Below are 20,923 nucleotides of genomic sequence, written 5' to 3'. Positions count from 1 at the left end.
CGATGGGAATTGTCAGGTGAAAAGATTATGATCCTGATATTTGGGTTATAATATGATAACAAGGTGACCTGCGGTGGGTTGGCACCCTGCCCAGGATTGGTTCCTGCCTTGTGCCTTGTGTTGGCTGGGATTGGCTCCAGCAGACCCCCGTGACCCTGTTCGGATTCAGCGGGTTAGAAAATGGATGGATGGATGGATGGATGGATAACAAGGTGATTTCTTTATTTTAAAAAATTAATTGTGGTGAATCACTTTTGCAATATGCCCAGCGATGGACTAGCACCCTTTTCCTGCCTTGTGCCCTATGCTACCCCTGCGGCCTGCGCCACCACCACCTACTCAAAGCATCATGATGCTCCAAAAAAGCCAGAAGTCTATGTGACCATCATCATCAAGTCCTTCCGTGAGAACCCTAAATACAAAGAGGACTGTTTCATTTATGGTTAGGTAGAATGACCAGAGGGGACTAGGTGGTCTCATGGTCTGGAATCCCTGCAGATTTTATTTTTTCTCCAGCCATCTGGAGTTTTTTTTTTGCTTTTTCTGTCCACCCTGACCATCGGAATTTTCTATTATTCAATGTTAATTAATGTTGACTTATTTTATTTTCTTACTGTGTCTTTTATTTTTCTATTTTTCATTTTGTATAGCACTTTGAGCTACATTTTTTTTGTATGTGTTGTTGTTTGTCTGTCTAGTTCACCCAAAAATTATATTTTGTTATGTTACTTACCCCATACAGTTTGTAGTGATAGGCGAGAAAAAATGTTAATCTCATATTTTACTAGAGAAGGAACATAACATGTTTTCTGTTAGAACATGACCCATTGGTGACCAATGCTGGAAAAGAGCAAACATTATCAAAAACATCCATGAAAAACTCATGTGTCGCATAATTCCCACGTCATGTCATCCAGTTGTATGCTCACAATGGGCAAAACGCATGCATTTTTTTTTTTACCAAAAGATTGTTTAGTAAGTACTTCTGAAAAACTAAAGCAGTCCACAAACAGGAAGTCCCTTTACACGGGGAAGCGCTTTTAAGTTGAAGACAGGACTCTTGACCAATGAATGTTTACTATCCACATATGTCAGTCAGTGCACAGTGAACTAAAGTCATCCTCTTTTTAAAGTTTTCCATATCTTTAAGGCTTGGCATCTAAACTGTAACTACAGTACACATCAATTCCTTTTCCCCCCATGTTACCATCACAATATCTTACCTGCTAAACTCTTTGTTCAGACCACATGTTCAAATACCTAACTAGGCCACAAGCCACCCAAAAAAGTGAAGGGTTTCAGTAAAAATTTTATCTAAATAAATTACAGACTCAGTTCTAGACATGCCTTTTTTTAATTATTATCTGTTCTTCAGCAATTCACACCTTGATTAATTTGTATTGTGTCCAAAAGGGGGCGTCAGAGAGCCCCAAACCACAGGCACAGCAATACACCACATTTTAATGTAAATAAAATAAGGTATATTTATTCTACAAAGCATCTTTACAGAGCTCCTTCCAGCAACGTGCCACAATTATACAGTACAATAAATCAATACAATTCTTCCACCTTCTCTCCTCCACTGAGTGTTGCCTGCTGCCTCCTGATTCTGACTCTCTTACATAAGGCAGAGGGCACCCTTTTATTCCGGACCCAGGAATTCTTCCAGTGCTATGCCATGTCTTTGGGGCGCACTTCTGGGCCTTAAGGAAAGTAGGACGGTCACCCCATGACAGCACCCTCTAATGGTATGTGGGGACCCTGACGGTACTGCATTTCCAGACTCCATATCCCAAGCACCCCTGCGGGGTCCCAATTGAGTTCCCATATGAGGACCACTGTCACCTGGCACATGGGGGATGGAATTGTTCCCGATTATTTGATACTGGCTGGATACTAAGTTATTTTTTTGTTCCGCCAGCCAATTCGTCTGCATCGGCCTCCTGTCCAGGTAATGAATTATTCTCCATTCCGGCTGGGGTGCCCGTTCTCCTTTTATAGTATCAGTAAATGATGAATCTCTCAAAGTCAGCTTCTTTTCAACGGTTTCCATATTTCTAAGGCTTGGACACTAAACTGCAGCTACAAATCATTACATTTCTGTACACATTACCATCATAATATTTTGCCTGAGAAAAAAAGGATTTTTGAGACCACATAATAAAGGCCGTGAGTCACCCAAAAAGGCAAATGGGCCTCAACGTTATCATGTTTTATGGCCTTCACTGCACCCCTCATATGAGCAGACTACTTGAAGGAAGCTTCACTGCAGACGGGACCACTACACACCATATTTAAGAGCCCTTGATTTATCGTTCCACTTTAAGTGCCAATCATCACTAAGCATTCAGGTCTGTATGCTAAATTCCATACATTACTGGGCTTTTGTAAACTACCTAGTGGACTGACTAGGAATCATGGAGATAAAAGCAAATGACAAGTAAGCCTAGGGCCTAATATCTCATCTAATATACACACCGAAATTCTTTTTTACGAGTGACAGGTCTCTCTAGGTGGGGAATTATGATTCACTGGTTATTGAAAACACTTGTACATCTTTTGTTTCCATATGCTTTTTGAAACTTGTAAAACTGTGCAAAGAAACTTTTTACACAATAAGTAACATTTATCCCCAGGTCACAACGCGTGATTTCCATGATCCCTGAGCACACACTGACAGTTTACTTCCTGTATGGAATCTGCCGACTGATCGTATTCTTGATAGATGCCTGTGTTGCGTAAACAATGATCTCTGTCAGTGCTCTGAGACCATTCACTTTATCGACTACTTGTCATCTGTGTTGCACAGTATGTAAATTTCAGTTTATTTTGGCTAGTACTTCTTATATACACAGATGTAAAATCACAGACTACATAAAAGAGGTGGAGATATGACCGCAGGCAAAGTCAGAATGGTGACAGGTGCAGAATTCATCTTATTTTTATTTTAACGTTGTAAATATATAATGCCTTTCAGTGGATTGGCCCCATGTATTCTGCAGGGCTGTGATCATCCTCTTGCACCAAGTATCATAATCTCAGGCAGAGCTCTTAGTTCTCTCACAAACCTCTTGAATGACTCTGTTTTTCTTTCTTGCTCTCCTTTTTCCTCGTATTTTCCCTTCCTTTGTCTCTGTACATATGTCAATATGCACTCACCTAAAGGATTATTAGGAACACCTGTTCAATTTCTCATTAATGCAATTATCTAATCAACCAATCACATGGCAGTTGCTCCAATGCATTTAGGGGTGTGGTCCTGGTCAAGAAAATCTCCTGAACTCCAAACTGAATGTCAGAATGGGAAAGAAAGGTGATTTAAGCAATTTTGAGCGTGGCATGGTTGTTGGTGCCAGACGGGCCGGTCTGAGTATTTCACAATCTGCTCAGTTACTGGGATTTTCACGCACAACCATTTCTAGGGTTTACAAAGAATGGTGTGAAAAGGGAAAAACATCCAGTATGTGGCAGTCCTGTGGGCGAGGTCAGAGGAGAATGGGCCGACTGATTCAAGCTGATAGAAGAGCAACTTTGACTGAAATAACCACTCGTTACAACCGAGGTATGCAGCAAAGCTTTTGTGAAGCCACAACACGCACAACCTTGAGGCGGATGGGCTACAACAGCAGAAGACCCCACCGGGTACCACTCATCTCCACTACAAATATGAAAAACAGGCTACAATTTGCACGAGCTCACCAAAATTGGACAGTTGAAGACTGGAAAAATGTTGCCTGGTCTGTTGAGTCTCGATTTCTGTTGAGACATTCAAATGGTAGAGTCAGAATTTGGCGTAAACAGAATGAGAACATGGATCCATCATGCCTTGTTACCACTGTGCAGGCTGGTGGTGGTGGTGTAATGGTGTGGGGGATGTTTTCTTGGCACACTTTAGGCCCCTAGGTGCCAATTGGCCATTGTTTAAATGCCACGGGCTACCTGAGCATTGTTTCTGACCATGTCCATCCCTTCATGACCACCATGTACCCATCCTCTGATGGCTACTTCCAGCAGGATAGTGCACCATGTCACAAAGCTCGAATCATTTCAAATTGGTTTCTTGAACATGACAATGAGCCCCCACAGTCACCAGATCTCAACCCAATAGAGCATCTTTGGGATGTGGTGGAACGGGAGCTTCGTGCCCTGGATGTGCATCCCACAAATCTCCATCAACTGCAAGATGCTATCCTATCAATATGGGCCAACATTTCTAAAGAATGCTTTCAGCACCTTGTTGAATCAATGCCACGTAGAATTAAGGCAGTTCTGAAGGCGAAAGGGGATCAAACACCGTATTAGTATGGTGTTCCTAATAATCCTTTAGGTGAGTGTACATCACGCTTGAGCCCATTAAAGACTTATCATTAGCTGGCTTGTAGCATGCTCTCTGTTTATGGTAGACCTTTAAATTAAAAATGTGCCAACATAGGGTGCCAAGTGGACCCTTTCAAATGCACTCATATTATAAAGTGGCAAGTGATTGCCAGGAGTAAATTGTTGCTGACCCCCATAAAAGACCTCAGACTGTTGAGGAGAAAGCAAAATGTTATGACTCTGTGGAAAGATAAGGAGTGCTAGGGAGCTGTAGACTCTGTCAGTAATGGCTTCCAAAATAATTAATAATGATAATTCTTTACATTTATAAAGCACTTTACACAGTGAGTGGGGAGCACTTCAACCACCACTAATGTATAGCATCCATCTGGATGATGCAACGGCAGCCATTTTTGGTGGCAGTACGCCCACAACGCATTAGCTGTTAGGTGGTGAAGGGATGAGAGAGAGAATCTATTAGAGACAGGGGATAATTAAGGCAGTGGTGGGCAATTTAGCCAGGACATCAGGATTCACCTTACTCTTTATGAAGGATGCCTAGGGATCTTTAATGAACACAGAGAGTCAGGATCTTGATTTTTCATCTCATCCAAAGGATGGCACTATTTTTACAGCACAGTGATGCCATCATGGCACTGATGCATTGGCATCCACATTCAGACTACTGTGTCAGTGCCCCCTGCTCCCCACTCCAACACTTCTTCCAGCAGCAATCCAAGCTTTTCTGGGCTGGTCTCCCATCCAAGTACTGGCCGGGCCCAAACATGCTAAGCTTCAGGTGAATAACCTCTTCTGAAGTTCCAACCAGGCAACAAGTCTCTTCCACACACGTGACCCCATCTATTTCACTTTTGGAATGCACATGGCTGGTGCATTCCAAAAGTGAAATAGATGGGGTCACGTGTGTGGAAGAGACTTGTTGCCTGGTTGGAACCAGGTCATTCTCTCCTACAGGGCAGACAGCCAAGTAGGTGCTATGAAAGCCTGACCCACTAACCAGAGAGAGAAAGGAGGACTGAGAGACTAGTGATGGTATGCGAGAAATCTAAAGAACTCCTAGCCAACAAATGGCATCACATCAACAGCCTGGAAGGACTCTTCTGCCAGACCATGAATTTAGAGAATGCGCATTAAGGTTAACTGAAGAATGAGACACTAGTGTCTACGAGACAGAGTTGTAGCCTGGTGTTAATGTAAGGAAGGTAGGACCAGGCTTTGGATGGAAGTGATCTCTGGAATGGGTTTAAAGTCATCTTGTGCCAGAAGCTTGTATGCCTGTGTGGACTGGGTGTTGGGCAAGGTTGTGGGGTCCAGCAGCTGTGGGGCATTGGTCGATAAAGAAAGATTTACAGATCTTGACTTTGCTGACGATGCTGTTAGTGATCTTCGCTGAGTCAATGGAGGCTCTGATCGGGGCACTCGAGAGACTGAGCAAGGTGTCTGAGTGTCTGGACTTGAGAGTGTCCTGGATAAAAACCAAGATCCAGGACTTTAATGACCTCTTGGGCACAGCCATCAGCAGTGTGTCTGTTTGTGGAGAGAGTGTCGACCTTGTTGAGAGGTTTACTTACCTTGGCAGTGACATTCATGTCTCTGGTGACTCTTCCTATGAAGTCAGTAGACAGACTGGGAGAAGATGGGGGGTCATGAGGTAGCTGGAAAGGGGTGTGTGGTCCTCCCGATATTTCTGCTAAAGGACAAAGGTCCAAGTCTTGCGAGTCCTGGTGCTTCCTGTCTTGCTATATGGTTACGAGACATGGACGCTATCCAGTGACCTGAGATGAAGACTGGACTCCTTTGGTACTGTGTCTCTCCTGAAAATCCTTGGCTACTGTTGTGTTGACTTTGTGTTGAATGACCGGTTGCTCATGGAGTCCCGAATGATGCACATTACCTGCATTGTGAGGGAGCATCAGTTACGGCACTACGGCCATGAGACGCGATTCCCTATGGGTGATCTGGCACGCAGACTCCTCATTGTTGAGGGCCCAAGCGGCTGGACCAGGCCAATGGGACTCCCATGTAACACCTGGCTGTGGCAGAGAGATGGTAATTTCTGAATGGCGGGACTGGACAACATGTCTGCCTGGGGGGTTGCCAACCAGGATCCCGAGCTGTTTCATCGTGTGGTGGGTGCGGCAACGCACTGTACCAGTGCATGCTCCCCAACTTGACTTGACTTGACTTGTGCCAGAAGGCTTGTTCAGCCTAGAAGCTGGATCAGAGTTCAGGATGGATTCTTATTAGTGGGAGGAAAAGACCAGAGTCAGAAAGAAGAGAAAAGGAGGTACAGGAGGTAAAAATTGAGTTTTTGTGATACCATGGCAGTGGACATTTGAATGACTTTCCGTACTTCACCTTGTAGGCTGTGATTCACAACTCTGGAGAGGCAGCAGGATGGTAACTCTGTCTTTATCAGTAGCAGTGCGTCTAGTTGCCTTTGTTCATCAGACACTCTGGCCCTTACACCCCTGTTTCTTTGTGCTTCTTGTTGCCTTTGTTCATCGCCCTCTTCTGGATGCTGAATAACAATATGCCTGGACACAGACACCGGGTTACGTATACTTTGTCATTTTATATACGTATATGTATGGAGATATTATCTCTGTTGTTTAAAATATTATCAACTTATTGGGCCCAAGTGCTTAGCGCATATCTAAAAGTCCAGCTGACAGTCTGCTTTGTCTTATGTTTCCATTCCAGGGAGAAAACCACTCAGAGTATTTCTTAGGCTTAACGCCCGTGGGAGTCGTAGTCTACAAAAACAAGAATCAAGTTGGAAAGTATTTCTGGTGGGTGTAATTCAAATTTTTTTCTGTACCATTCAATATCATTTTGTCTGTTGATATCACTGCTAAGGAAACATTTTTGTGTTGCAGGCCAAGAATCACAAAAGTGCATTTCAAGGAAACCCAGTTTGAATTGCGAGTGCTGGGAAAAGATGTAAGTTATTGCATGTTACGTGCTGTGCCACTATATGTTTTTTACAATAACATGTCACTGAATTAATGTAGGGCGGCACGGTGGCACAGTGTTAGCGCTGATGCCTCGCAGTTAGGAGACCCAGGTTCGCTTCCCGGGTCCTCCCTGCGTGGAGTTTGCATGTTCTCCCCGTGTCTGTGTGGGTTTCCTCTCACAGTCCAAAGACATGTAGGTTAGGTGCACTGGCGATTCTAAATTGTCCCTAGTGTGTGTGTGTGCCCTGCGGTGGGCTGGCCCCCTGCCCGGGGTTTGTTTCCTGCCTTGCACCCTGTGTTGGCTGGGATTGGCTCCAGCAGATCCCCCTGACTCTGTAGTTAGGATATAACAGGTTGGATAATGGATGGATGGATGAACTGATGTAAAGTAATATGATGTAAGGGGCCACACCTTTAGAGAGTGACCTTTATGATTAACTCCGTTCTGAAACTGTAAAGCAGTTGTGTGCTTTTTAGGATTAACATTCTACTTTACAAACTAAGCAGCTACTTTGTGTTTTCTTCAGACCAGGTTTTCCTCAGGTTTTACCCAAACAATTGACGGAGTCAGATTACCCTGATTGCATTCTCACCTTATTGCTTTTTCCTCGTGCTGTGCCAGGAAGGTGGCTCAGTCTGTGAAATGACACCCAGCTTAGTCAGGACTGGTGTCAGCTTCAAGTGCAAATAAAAGGCCAGTGCAAGGCGACTGGAGTATCTATAAATGCAGTTTGTCAGAAAGTCATTTCAATGCTGAAGTGTTTTGTTTTCGAGAAGTGTCTGAAATAAATTCAGATTAACATGGCAGATGGATTCTACGCGCACATAGCTCCATTTACAATGGCTTATCCTTTTTTTTTGGTTCTGTATTTTTAAAGATGCAGATGTAGTGTGGTGTAGTGGTTAAGGCTTCGGACTTCGATCCCTAAGGTTTTGGGCTCAAATCCCAGTACAGTACTTACACGTGAGCCTGAGCAAGTCACTTGACCTGCCTGTGCTCCAATTGGAAAAACCAAAAAGAAATGTAACCAGTTTGTATCATACATGTTGTATAATCACCTTGGATAAAGGCATCAGTCAAATAAGTAAATGGGAAGAAGCGTCTGTGCGGTCAGAATATTGCAGCGTTTAACATTCACTTCAAGAATTAGGCTTGGCACCCCACAAACCTGTCAGTTTCTAGGGGGCACTTGAGAACTCAAGATGTATTTTATTTTAGGAAAAACAGTGTTTGTATCAGACATTTTAAGCAAGAAGATTTTGTGTACCTTTCAGCTTCTGCCCCACATACAATTTGAGAAATTTCAAAGTTAAACATCCAAAGAATTTACTTCTTTACTTCCTGGCTCACCCATGTAGGAATGTCCTGGTAATTTCCAGAGTCAATAGCATTCATGCGTACAGTCCCATATAGGACTTCGTGTACCCTAAAAGATACATAACGGTACAGCTTTTCCTGCTTAAATAAGTGGCTGGACATTAATATACTGTGTTTGTTTTGCCTGGTTGTTGTACCTTGTATGACAATCACAAAGATGCCGTAGTGACAAATAATAAAGTGAATGTCAAACAGAAAAACAGCCTGACCCATTACTAATCAGCAGGAACAACTAATGGCATGTATACTGCTGTATTTGTACTCTTCTCACAAGATTTCTAAATGGATTTTTCACTAAACTGTTGCCATACACCACCCTTTTCACTTTTCATGAATAGAAGACATTATGCAGGTTAGGTGGATTGGCAGTGCTAAACTGGCCGTAGTGTGTATGTGTGTGTGTGTGTGTGTCTGTATGTTCACCCTTTGATCAGATGGCACCCCGTCCAAGGATTGTTCCTGCCTTGTGCCCCATTCTGGTTGTGATAGGCTTCAGTTTCCCCACAGCCCTGCTCAGGATCAAGCAGGTTTGGAAGATAAATCGATGGATGGATGGATGTGAAGTGGATGACACAGGACTGGTTTGGTTGCAGCTCAAAAGTTTTCTCATTGTGTTGACAGGATAGACGCTCCGTCATTTCAGCGTTTATCTAACTGGCAGAGTGGTTAGCATTGCTGCATCAAAGCTCCATCATCTTGGTTTTGACTTCCTTGTCCAAATATTATCTGTATGGAGTTGTCTCAGGATGTCAATATGGGTTTTCTCTCCCACCTTCCCAAACAAATACTGGACAGTTGTCAAATTTCAAAATGGCTTTGTGTAAGACTAGGCGTGTGACGTACTGCCACCCAGTGCCCCCAGGATGAGCTCCAAGTCCTATAACCCTGAATTTGATTAAGTGAGTTTTTGAAGCTTAGGTTTGTGAAGTTAAAAAACACAACATTTCACAAAGCAATCAAGTTCCATGTCACCACCAGACTTTTATGGTTGGAATTAATGTCACTTCATCTTATTGTCATCATGAGATATTGTAGGCCAAAACTTTCTGTGTTCCGGCTCTTAGCTAAGGACTTGGGCTCTATTTGTGTGACTTCTTTCATTTCTCTTTGCCTCTGGTCTAACGCAAGTGGCTCTATTGAGAGTGTGGCTTTTTAGTACCTGGAGAAGCCTCAAGGATTCAATTTGTAACTGCATCAAGTCCAGACATGAACAGTCTCTTGGGTCTGACCTGCACATTCGAGGTGTACAGGTGAGTGTGTGGGGCCAGAAGGAACGGTTCTTCTCTTTCTACCATGACCTTATTTGTTATCACTGCCCTTACATAGTTCACAGTTTGAACATTAGAATAATCTAGTCAGGAAGAGGCCATTCAACCCAACAAAGCCCGCTAGTCGTGTCCATCTTCTAAAAAAAAATCAAGTTGAGTTTTGAAAGTTCCTGACGTCTTACTCTACCTCACTACTTGGTCAGTTATTCCAAGTGTCTACGGTTCTCTGTGTAAAGAAAAACTTCCTAATGTTTGTGCAAAATTTACCCTTAACAATTTTCTAATTGTGTCCACGTGTTCTTGATGAACTCATTTTAAAATACCAGTCTCGATCCACTGGACTTATTCCCTTCATAATTTTAAACACTTATCATATCATCTCTTAATTTTCTTTTACTTAAACTGAAAAGGCTCAACTCTTCTAATCTATCCTCATATTTCATCCCCTTTTAGCCCTCGAATTACCCATAGTCGATCTTCTCTGGACTTTTTCCAGTGCATGCTTTGTCCTTTTTGTAGCATGGAGACCAAAACTACACTCAGTACTCCAGATGAGGCCTCACTATTGTGTTATAAAGCTTGAGCAGAACCTCCTTGGACTTGTACTCCACACATCAGGGCGCTATATAACCTGACATTCTGTTAGCCTTCTTAATGGCTTCTAAACACTGTCTGGAAGCTGAAAGCGCAGAGTCCACTATGACTCCTAAATCCTTCTCATAACGTGTACTCTCGATTTTCAGACCTCCCATTGTGTATTTAGTCCTAACATTTTTACTTCCTATGTATGATACTTTACATTTATTGACATTAAATTTCATCTACCACCAATCTGCCCAAGCCTGTATGCTGTCCAAGTCCTTCTGTAATCCACCTTTCTTGGTATCATCTGTATACTTATCCAGATTTAACTTTTGGTGTGTACAGGTGGCTGTGGAGCGAATTGAACAGACTCCAGGGCACCTAAAAGTTCTAACTGCTACCCTGGTGCCGTTCCTTTTGTTCCTGGGGTGGCTAGCAGGAATAGGTGAGGCAGGTCCAGATATGTCAAATATGAAAAGGGGAGAGCAGGCACACCATGAAGGATGAGAAGTGGACATTCCTAGATGTACCGTCGGTGAAACAGAATTGTTCATTTTTTAACAAGAGAATAGTAGGATATTTAATTAAAACGGACTATATTGTGAGTTCACTGTCATTTAAATAGAAGAGTAGGTAGATGTAGTGATTTAGTGTGTAATGTAATATGAAGCCAGACTTCCACATCCTACTTGAGCAAAGTACACATGCAGTTGATTCAAAAAGGATTCAGACCCCTTCACTCTTTTCACATTTTATGCTAAAAAAAATCATTCATTTTTTTTCCTCTTCAAGCAACACTCAGTATCCCAGATTGACAAAGTAAATCAGGATTTTGGAAATGTTTTCCAATTTATTACAAATACAAAACTGAAATATCACGTTGACCCAAATATTCAGAACCTTTCCTCAATACTTTGTTGAAGCACCTTTGGTAGTGATTCCAGCCTGAACTCTTCTTGGGTTTGATGTGACAAGCTTTGCACACTTGGATTTGGGGATTTTCTGCCATTCTTCTCTGCAGATCCACTCCACCTCTGCAGGTTGGATGGAGACCATTTGTGGAGTGCTATTTCCAGGTCTGTTCAGAGATGTTCGACTGGGTTCAAGGCTGGGTCACTCAAGAACATTCACAAAGTTAACTCTGATCCCCTCCTGAGTTGTCTTTACTTTGCGCTTAGGGTCATTCTCCTGTTGGAAGGTGATCCTTTGGTCCAGTCTGAGGTCCAGAATGCTCTGGAGGAGGTTTTCATTTGGAATATTTCCTTGTTTTGCTCCATTCAACTTTCCTACATCCCTGACTAGTTTCCTAGACCCTGCCGCTGAAACATAAGCCCCAAAGTATGACGCTGCCAGCACCATGCTTCACTGTTGCAATGTGTGGATGCTAGAGGCGCTGTTTCCCCGTTGAACCCACCAGACAGACGTCCAAGACACACTTGTAAAAGCACAAAGAAGATTTTAATAATAATATTCTTCAATAAAGTGCACAAAGCACCTCACTCTCCACAATTCCTCAATAAGTAATCAATAATCACAAATAACAACACAATCCTCCAACTCCCAGCAGCTCCATCACACTCCCACCCAACTCCGGCTCAATCCGCTGGGTTTCCCACAATCCTTTTTAAAGTCCATCACCCGGAAGTATTCCTTCTCAGGGTCAAACACCTTCTTCAGGTGTCCCGGAAGTACTGTGGGTTTCCATTCTCGTGACTTCGAAGTACTTCCGGCTTAGTGTCATGGTAATATTCCCCAGGTTCTTGGTGAGCTCCCCCTGGCGGCACCCACGGCACCCAACAGGGCTGAAGAGACAGACTCCATGTCCCATACTGCCCTGTGGGAATCTGAGGAACCATTTCTATCCAGGGGAGCTGCCATCTAACGTCCCGGGGGATGTAATGCCCTGAAAAGGTGGGTTTCTTCAGTTGGGGGACGTCCTGGCCGGACTGAAACGCCGGCTGTCCATCACAAATGGTATCATGCAGGTGATGAGTGGTGCCTAGTTTTTTACAGACTTAGAATTGAGGCCTTGCAGTTTGATCTTGTTTTCATAAATTCAGAGAATCTTGTTTTACAGAGTCCGAGAGTCCTTTAGATGCCTTTTTGCAAACTTGTAGAAGGCTTTCATGTGTCGTCTGGCCACTCTGCCATAAAGCCCAGATTGGTTGAGTGTTGCAGAGATGGTTGTTTTTCTAGATATTTCTCCCATCACCTCACAGGTTCTCTGGAGCTTAGCCAGGGTTCTTGATACCTTTGGGTATCCTGCCAAGACCACAGCGACAGTTTAGCTGGTTGGCCAGCTCTAGGAAAAGTAGCGATTGTTCCAAACTTATCACATTTAAAAATTATGGAGGCCACTGTGCTCTTGGGAACCTTCAAAGCTGCAATTTTTTTTTATTTGTAGCTTTTCCCATATTGTCACCTTGATTTAATCCTTTCTTTACACTCTGCAGGCAATTCCTTTCACCTCATGCCTTGTTTTTTTCTGCTCTGATACACAATGTCAGCTCTGGGACTTTCTATAGACAGGTGTGTGCCTTTCTTAATCATGTCCAGCCAATTGAATTGACCACAGGTGGACTACAAGAAAAGTGTGGAAACATCTCAACAATGATCAATAGAATGAGATGAACCTGCGCCAGATTTCAAGTGTCATAGGTTCAGGTTTCAGGTTTTTATTTTAAGTAAATTTGCAGAAAATCCACACCCACTGTGAGCTACCCAGAAGGGCCAGCACATGTGATGCCCAGACCATTAATAGTAACCATCTTAATCTAAAAGACCTTTGATCTAGTTGAGGAATGGTCTTTTGTTAACTTTCCCAGAAATCCCAGTCTTTGTGACAGTGTCTAAAGGTCATGACCTTGGATAAGGATGATAACATAGTCTGAAGGTTAAACTGGAAGCTTTGTCTGAAAAACCCATCCCATAGTTAATGTTCGCAGATCAGTAAACTACGAAACTACCTCTGTAACTGTGTGTCAGAGCATATTTGTATATAAAATAGTACTTGTAATTAATTTAGACCATTTTACCGAGATCTGTTTTCACTTTGAAACTGCAGAGTACTTTTCCATTGATCAATATTAAAATAAATCCACTATCATTGTGGAATAATAAAATTTGAAAACATCCAAGGAATGATCACTTTTTATAAGCACCGTATATTTGGCATTGTGCTTAGTTTATTAAGAAATGAGCTTTTTTAAGATTTGTGTCTTTTGAACTACCAGGGAGTTTCCTGTCTTACTTCTGATGCTGACTAGATAGGCCTGGCCTGAAGGAGTTAGATTAAGGGAGTCTGAGAATAATTTACATTTACAGTACATCCTAGAGTAGATCCTGGAGTAGATAGATAGATTGACTATCTATATAATAGATAGATAGATAGATAGACACATCATAATGACTAAAAGGGAAGAAAATTTAAAAGATGGAAAAACTTATGGCGGTGTATTGCTGATGGTGTAAAGGAGCCCTGCAGTGTTTCTTGACACACTTCTGCTGAATAATTTGTTGACTGAAAGTCCTCAGTGTTGGTGTGTGAGAGGGGATGTGCAGCATTGTTCATAATGGCACTCAGTTTTGTTTTATGTCTTTCCTTCACTACAGCTTCCAGAGTGTGTCCCATAACTGAGCCTGCCCTTTTAATTAGCTTGTTACAGTACTGGCACTCGTATGGGTCTCATTCCAGATAAGTTTTTGCTATTTTGTGTTTGTCTGTGCCCTTTCACATCCTGATAATTCTGGATGGCCCTGCATGTGATTTTTCTACGGAGTGTTTTCAATGTGTTGCTTGTTTATCAGTGGCTTTGCAAAATTCTTTCATTATTAAAGGCTTTATGTGAAAGCGATTGACTTTAAAGGATAACTTTGTCATTTTTCAAGTCTTTTCACATTTGTGATGTACAATAATTTGCCCCTGAAAATTGTTTTAAGTAAAACCATTTTTATAAGTATTAACACTAGAATTACCAGAGCCTACGAAAAAACTCGTAATTCCGTCCCACCTTAAACTGCTTCTTAAATCCCTTCACACCTCTCCATGCGCCCTTTGTCTTCTAAATGTGCTGATAAAGAGAAGCCGGCTATTCCATCCCCCCACCAATTTAGAACGTGCACGAACTTCTCTCAGCTCATGCCTTGATTGAGTATCTGGGAGTGAAGTGGAGTTTTAGAGCGGAAATAATAGATCGTTGTTTGGAACACACGCATTTCATGTCTGTTCCGTTTCTACAGTAATCTGTGTCAACACATTGTTAAAACAGAAACTTTTTTATATTCTAGTAGTAGATGACAAAATGTAGGCATAAACTATATAATGTATGAAGCCTGAAGTCCAAATAGCAAAGAAACATTTTCACAAGAATAACACAATTGCACTTTTATTCAATCATATAACTGCAGAAACAAAAAGCCGCCTTAACATGCGACATTGACACCAGTTTACTATAACTGACTCCGTGGTTCAATAGATTCAGCCCCGCTTGAATCAAGGGTCACGGGTTCGATCCTGCGCCCTTCCGTTTTGAGAAGTAAACTGCTCTTAGTCTTACTGTTTTAGAATAAAAACATACATTTGATTTGTCTGTAACAGCCGGTGCAATTTATGATCTTTGTACTTTTCACTTTTCACTCTCTCAGTCGCATTCAGAATCAATCCATACAACCCCATCTGACACGGCTGTTTTCACTAAAGACGCGCTATAGCTCTGCAGTGTACCACGATGCATACTAACGCCCCCTCCCCGGTTCTGACACACAACGCTGGCGAAGCTGCCTTCTTATATCTCACCGTCACTTGCTTTTCTTTTTATTCAGTTTTATTGAGTGTTCCTGCCAGTCCCGCATGTTGCTGTATGCTGGATATGTTCATATGTATTGTCTCTTTCTTTCAGGTGTGTAATAGAAACCACAGCATAGAGAGAAGTGTGTACACTGCTTCTTACAGGAAAAGGCGATGGAAAAAGTGCACTTGAATAAAAGTGCACTTTTGTTATACTTTTACACCAATATATGTTCCTGTGTTTGAACGACACGGGCAGATGGGGAGTGTCTGATGATTGCATATAGCGCCGAAGTTACTGGTCTTTACCATTCTTTCTTCTGCATGTCCTGGGGTGCAAAAGAAAAAGCATACAGCAACATGCGGGGACTGGCAGGAACACTCAATAAAACGAAAAGCAAGTGACGGTGAGATATGAAGAAGGCAGCTTCGCCAGCGTTTGTGTGTCAGAACCGGGGGTGGGGGGGGGGGCGTTAGTATGCGTCGTGGTACACTGCAGAGCTATAGCGCGTCTTTAGTGAAAACAGCCGTGTCAGATGGGGTTGTATGGATTGATTCTGAACGCGACTGAGAGAGTGAAAAGTGAAAAGTACAAAGATCATAAATTGCACCGGCTGTTACAGACAAATCAAATGTATGTTTTTATTCTAAAACAGTAAGACTAAGAGCAGTTTACTTCTCAAAACGGAAGGGCGCAGGATCGAACCCGTGACCCTTGATTCCCAAGCGGGGGCTGAATCTATTGAACCACGGAGTCAGTTACAGTAAACTGGTGTCAATGTCGCATGTTAAGGCGGCTTTTGTTTCTGCAGTTATATGATTGAATAAAAGTGCAATTGTGTTATTCTTGTGAAAATGTTTCTTTGCTATTTGGACTTCAGGCTTCATACATTATATAGTTTATGCCTACATTTTGTCATCTACTACTAGAATATAAAAAAAGTTTCTGTTTTAACAATGTGTTGACACAGATTACTGTAGAAACGGAACAGACATGAAATGCGTGTGTTCCAAACAACGATCTATTATTTCCACTCTAAAACTCCACTTCACTCCCAGATACTCAATCAAGGCATGAGCTGAGAGAAGTTCGTGCACGTTCTAAATTGGTGGGGATGGAATAGCGGCTGCTCCTAGCTTCTCTTTATCAGCACATTTAGAAGACAAAGGGCGCTGGCGGAGAGGTGTGAAGAGATTTAAGAAGCAGTTTAAGGTGGGACGGAATTACGAGTTTTTTCGTAGGCTCTGGTAATTCTAGTGTTAAAAAGTTTCTTGCCTGTTCCCATGGTTTAAATGGGCCTCTATGACGCCCCAATCAAAATGTGGAAGCAAAAGCCTTGAAACATACTAAATATGTCTGTTCACAATCCAAGAATGTTCAACATCACGAGATTGCACATATATTGTAAAACAGCTTGTCATTTTCGGAAAGAAGCTGTTTCTGTGAGACTCTGGGCTTTAAAAAGAAGTCCAGCTGTGTTTTTCACCGCATTGCCTTTCCCCCTCCGTGGTGGCCTTCCACAACACAGAGACACTGGTTCCAGTAACTCATGTTGTGAAAGCTGCAGTTGCTGCTGTGTTTTTTTTTTTTTTGCTTGTTTAATTCAAGGACCTAAAATAATATTTTTCCCAGGATTTACACAAAGAAGCTGAAAATTTCCAGCTTTAAGGACTGTTACAGTCCCAATTTATTAATAAAAAGTATTTCACTTAAGAACACAATTTCTTGTAGCCAATCAAAGTATACTGTACCACGATGGTAAAAAAAAATAAGTTTCACTTCAAATATCCCAAACTTCTCCTTTAACTTTTATATGTTGTGAAATGATCAGACTCGACATACTTAAAAAGGTTTGGGACAGCCACCTGTATAATATCCCTGGCTACAATGGGGTTTTGAAAACAAGACAGTAGTGTCTTAGAGAGGGTCCAAACAAGAACTGCCGAATGGGTGTTAAGATGGCAGCTATAAATGCCAAGACCAGAAGTGTTGTACGAGAACCGGAAGTGGCATTCTTCTGATGTCGTAATCGGAAGTGACGCTCTTCTAGGCGCTGGAACCAGATGTGATGTCTTCAGTGACGAGTCACACAGGTTTTCCCGTGTCTGGTCTGCAGGGACAACAGAAGAAGGTTTAGTGCGCTCCGCCACCCCAGGGCCTGATGTGGAATTACCTTTGTCCATACAGCTTCCTCCTACTCGCATGTGTGTGCCAATGTGTTGCACTTTAACTCCTCTGCTCCTCAGTGGCCTGACAGTTCTGAAAATGGCTCCATTTCTAGAACAGGTACCTACAAAAAAAACAGGGTGAGATTTGAACTAGGGAAGCCCTGTCCACGAGACAGCATAACTGTGTCCAATTACAAAAGAATAAATCCAAGATAAATCAAAAATGAAAAGCATGTAAATATGGGCAAGGCACTAACCCCAAATCTGTAGTCTTGACCCATCTATGGCTACATTTTGTAGCAGGAGTTAACAGTGACACAAAGGAACTAAGCATGGAGTTCAGAATGTCTGGCACAGAGTTATTCACTGTACAGTTACAGGAATACATTTCAGTACACAAACGCATAACATCTTAGAGCTGAGTCATGCTGAAAAAAGGCAAAAAATGTCAGGTTTCAGTTGTCTTAACTGACGTATTAATAAGTCACGGCCCCTGTGGCACTGGAATTGTGAAAGCTTTGAACACAAAAGAATTTTGATAACAATGCCCTGCGTTAGATTAGAGGTTAGAGTTAGAGATTAGCAATCTTTATTGTCACATCCACTGCGAGAGCACAGTGAAATTTTTGTGCCACGGTTGTGGTTATGTATAAAGAAATACAGTACATAAATAAGAGAAGCAGAAGATAAATTAGTAAATCAGTAAATAAATAATCCCATATAAAATAAAGTGGGATAAGCTTGGTCTATTAGCCACTGTGCCACTCTTTTTTTAAGCATTGGAGTGTAATGAGCACAGCTCCCAAGGATATGAGATGCAATAAGATTCTTTAATGTTTTAGCCTTTTATTTTTTATGTTTAATTCCAAATGCAGTGCTTCTTACTCATTTGCAGAGAAACCCCTGGACAATCCCCAAGTCTTTTTTTAATAATACGTTATGGACAGACAAGTAAAAGCAGAACCGTCTGAGTGACACAGGTCCTACTGCGTCTGGCAGAAAGTTAATATGGCACTCCACAGAAAGTACGTCATACCAGCAATTCAACATGGAGGTGCTAGTGTGAATGGTGTGGGGGTGCATTGCTGCCTCAGGACCTGGAAGCCATTACTGAAGAAACCGTGTGTTGTACACTTTACCAGATTAATCTTAAGGATGACATCTAGTCAATCTCTCCATGACCCGAGTCTGAAGCGTAATCGGGTTATGCAACAGGACAAGGACCCACAACATTGTTAAAGTGCTTAAATAATAAATTGACTGTAGTGACTAGAAAAAGACGCTTATTAAGTGTGTCCAGTCTGATCATTTCACAACAAATAAAAGTTAAAGGATAAGTTTGGGATTTTTGAAGTAAAACACATTTTTTTACCATCATAGTATACTTTAATTGGCTAAAGGAAATTGTGTTCTTAAGTGAAATATTTTTTATTAATATGTGTGTTTGTAAAAAATGGTAATTAATATTTTTTAATTGCTTAGTGATGTCTGTATCCCATTAATGCAGGATCAAGATTAATTTTGTTTGAATTTCTATTGCAAGTTTTGCTGCCATTATTTGTGTTTTCATTGTCAGGACTTCATTCAGGAAATTTCTCATTCATTTTATGGGGAGGGAAAAAAAATTCCTGGAATCTGTCAATAGCACAGGAGTAGGTGCAGTTATTGAATCTGTCATTAGGTATTGTACTGTATACAGTATCTACAGTTTGGTCAGTTAGTCTGCTGAGCGGCGTCATGCTGAGTTGATTGAGTGCAGATTCTTAGGATGTATTCTATAATCATGCAGATGAATTCATAATAAATAATGATAATTATAATAATATTAATAATAATTCATTACATTTATATAGCACTTTTTATTGCACTCAAAGTGCTTTACACAGTGAGTGGGGAGCCACTTCATACTTTATACCGTCAAACCCCGACAAGAAAGAGCCTTGAAAAATCTTTATAAAAATAAAAAGGTTTATTTTCAAAATTCTCTGCAATTCATAAAACTCAACAGAGCACAAGGAATTGCCTGAAAAGACAAGGAGATCCACAGTAAACAAAGTCCCAGTACAGAATCCAAAATCGTAGTCAAAAAACAGAGCAAGGGGTTAAAAAATCCATTGGATACAAAAAGAAAGCAAATGCAAGGTATGGAAAACCCAAGAAACACTCCATTCCGTAACGCATTCATAATGAACCACCAGGAACTATGGGAGGCCCTTCCTTAAGTAGGGTGGAGGGCCATTCCTGGCAGTGATTGGCAGGTGGCCTCGCCCCTTTGGGAATTCACCCACAAACACAAGGGTCATAACATGTGGCCACGCCCCTTTCCTAACACACATAGAAAGTGTACATTATAAACAAAAGAAACATTCATACAAATAAATAATACAAAATTAAAGAAATTGACAAGAAACACAACTTTGAACAACAGTCAGGGGAAAATGCTGGCTGAACATAACAGCCGTCTTTTTACCCGTAATTACGTAATCCTGTAAACAAAGCAAACTTGCTTGAACATAAATTAGTAATATATCTTCTAAACATTTTTGCTTTGGAGATAAAAGAATAATTTACCACTTTTATCTTTTAATTGACCATGTATCCAAAAAAGTATAAGAGTTCTAACCTTCTGCCACCTACCAATCGAATCAAATATAGCTATCTTAAACTGAATTCAGCATTCCATCCGTGTAGCAGCTCTCAACAGCATGTCATGTACAGTGGTGTGAAAAACTATTTGCCCCCTTCCTGATTTCTTATTCTTTTGCATGTTTGTCACACAAAATGTTTCTGATCATCAAACACATTTAACCATTAGTCAAATATAACACAAGTAAACACAAAATGCAGTTTTAAATGATGGTTTTTATTATTTGGGGAAAAAAAATCCAAACCTACATGGCCCTGTGTGAAAAAGTAATTGCCCCTTGTTAAAAATAACCTAACTGTGGTGTATCACACCTGAGTTCAATTTCCGTAGCCACCCCAGGCCTGATTACTGCCACACCTGTTTCAATCAAGAAATCACTTAAATAGGAGCTGCCTGACACAGAGAAGTAGACCAAAAGCACCTCAAAAGCTAGACATCATGCCAAGATCCAAAGAAATTCAGGAACAAATGAGAACAGAAGTAATTGAGATCTATCAGTCTGGTAAAGGTTATAAAGCCATTTCTAAAGCTTTGGGACTCCAGCGAACCACAGTGAGAGCCATTATCTACAAATGGCAAAAACATGGAACAGTGGTGAACCTTCCTAGGAGTGGCCGGCCGACCAAAATTACCCCAAGAGCGCAGAGACGACTCATCCGAGAGGTCACAAAAGACCCCAGGACAACGTCTAAAGAACTGCAGGCCTCACTTGCCTCAATTAAGGTCAGTGTTCACGACTCCACCATAAGAAAGAGACTGGGCAAAAACGGCCTGCATGGCAGATTTCCAAGACGCAAA

The 20,923-nt window shown here is 41.6% G+C and overlaps 1 protein-coding gene across 2 annotated transcripts in view; it reads left to right on the top strand.

Annotated features, from left to right (window-relative positions):
• The window catches only part of epb41l4a (erythrocyte membrane protein band 4.1 like 4A), a 486,901-nt gene that overhangs the window by 310,594 nt on the left and 155,384 nt on the right, over positions 1–20,923 (top strand). For both annotated transcript variants that reach the window (XM_039759425.1, XM_039759424.1), the window contains exons 9-10: positions 7,042–7,130; positions 7,218–7,281. In XM_039759425.1, coding sequence (XP_039615359.1) covers positions 7,042–7,130; positions 7,218–7,281 — 153 coding nt within the window. The remainder of the gene's footprint in view (positions 1–7,041; positions 7,131–7,217; positions 7,282–20,923) is intronic.

Source organism: Polypterus senegalus, chromosome 7 (genome assembly GCF_016835505.1).
Source record: "Polypterus senegalus isolate Bchr_013 chromosome 7, ASM1683550v1, whole genome shotgun sequence".
Taxonomy (NCBI): Eukaryota; Metazoa; Chordata; class Cladistia; order Polypteriformes; family Polypteridae; genus Polypterus; species Polypterus senegalus.
The sequence above is the reverse complement of the archived record's forward strand: the minus strand, read 5'-3'. Positions and strand labels throughout refer to the sequence as shown.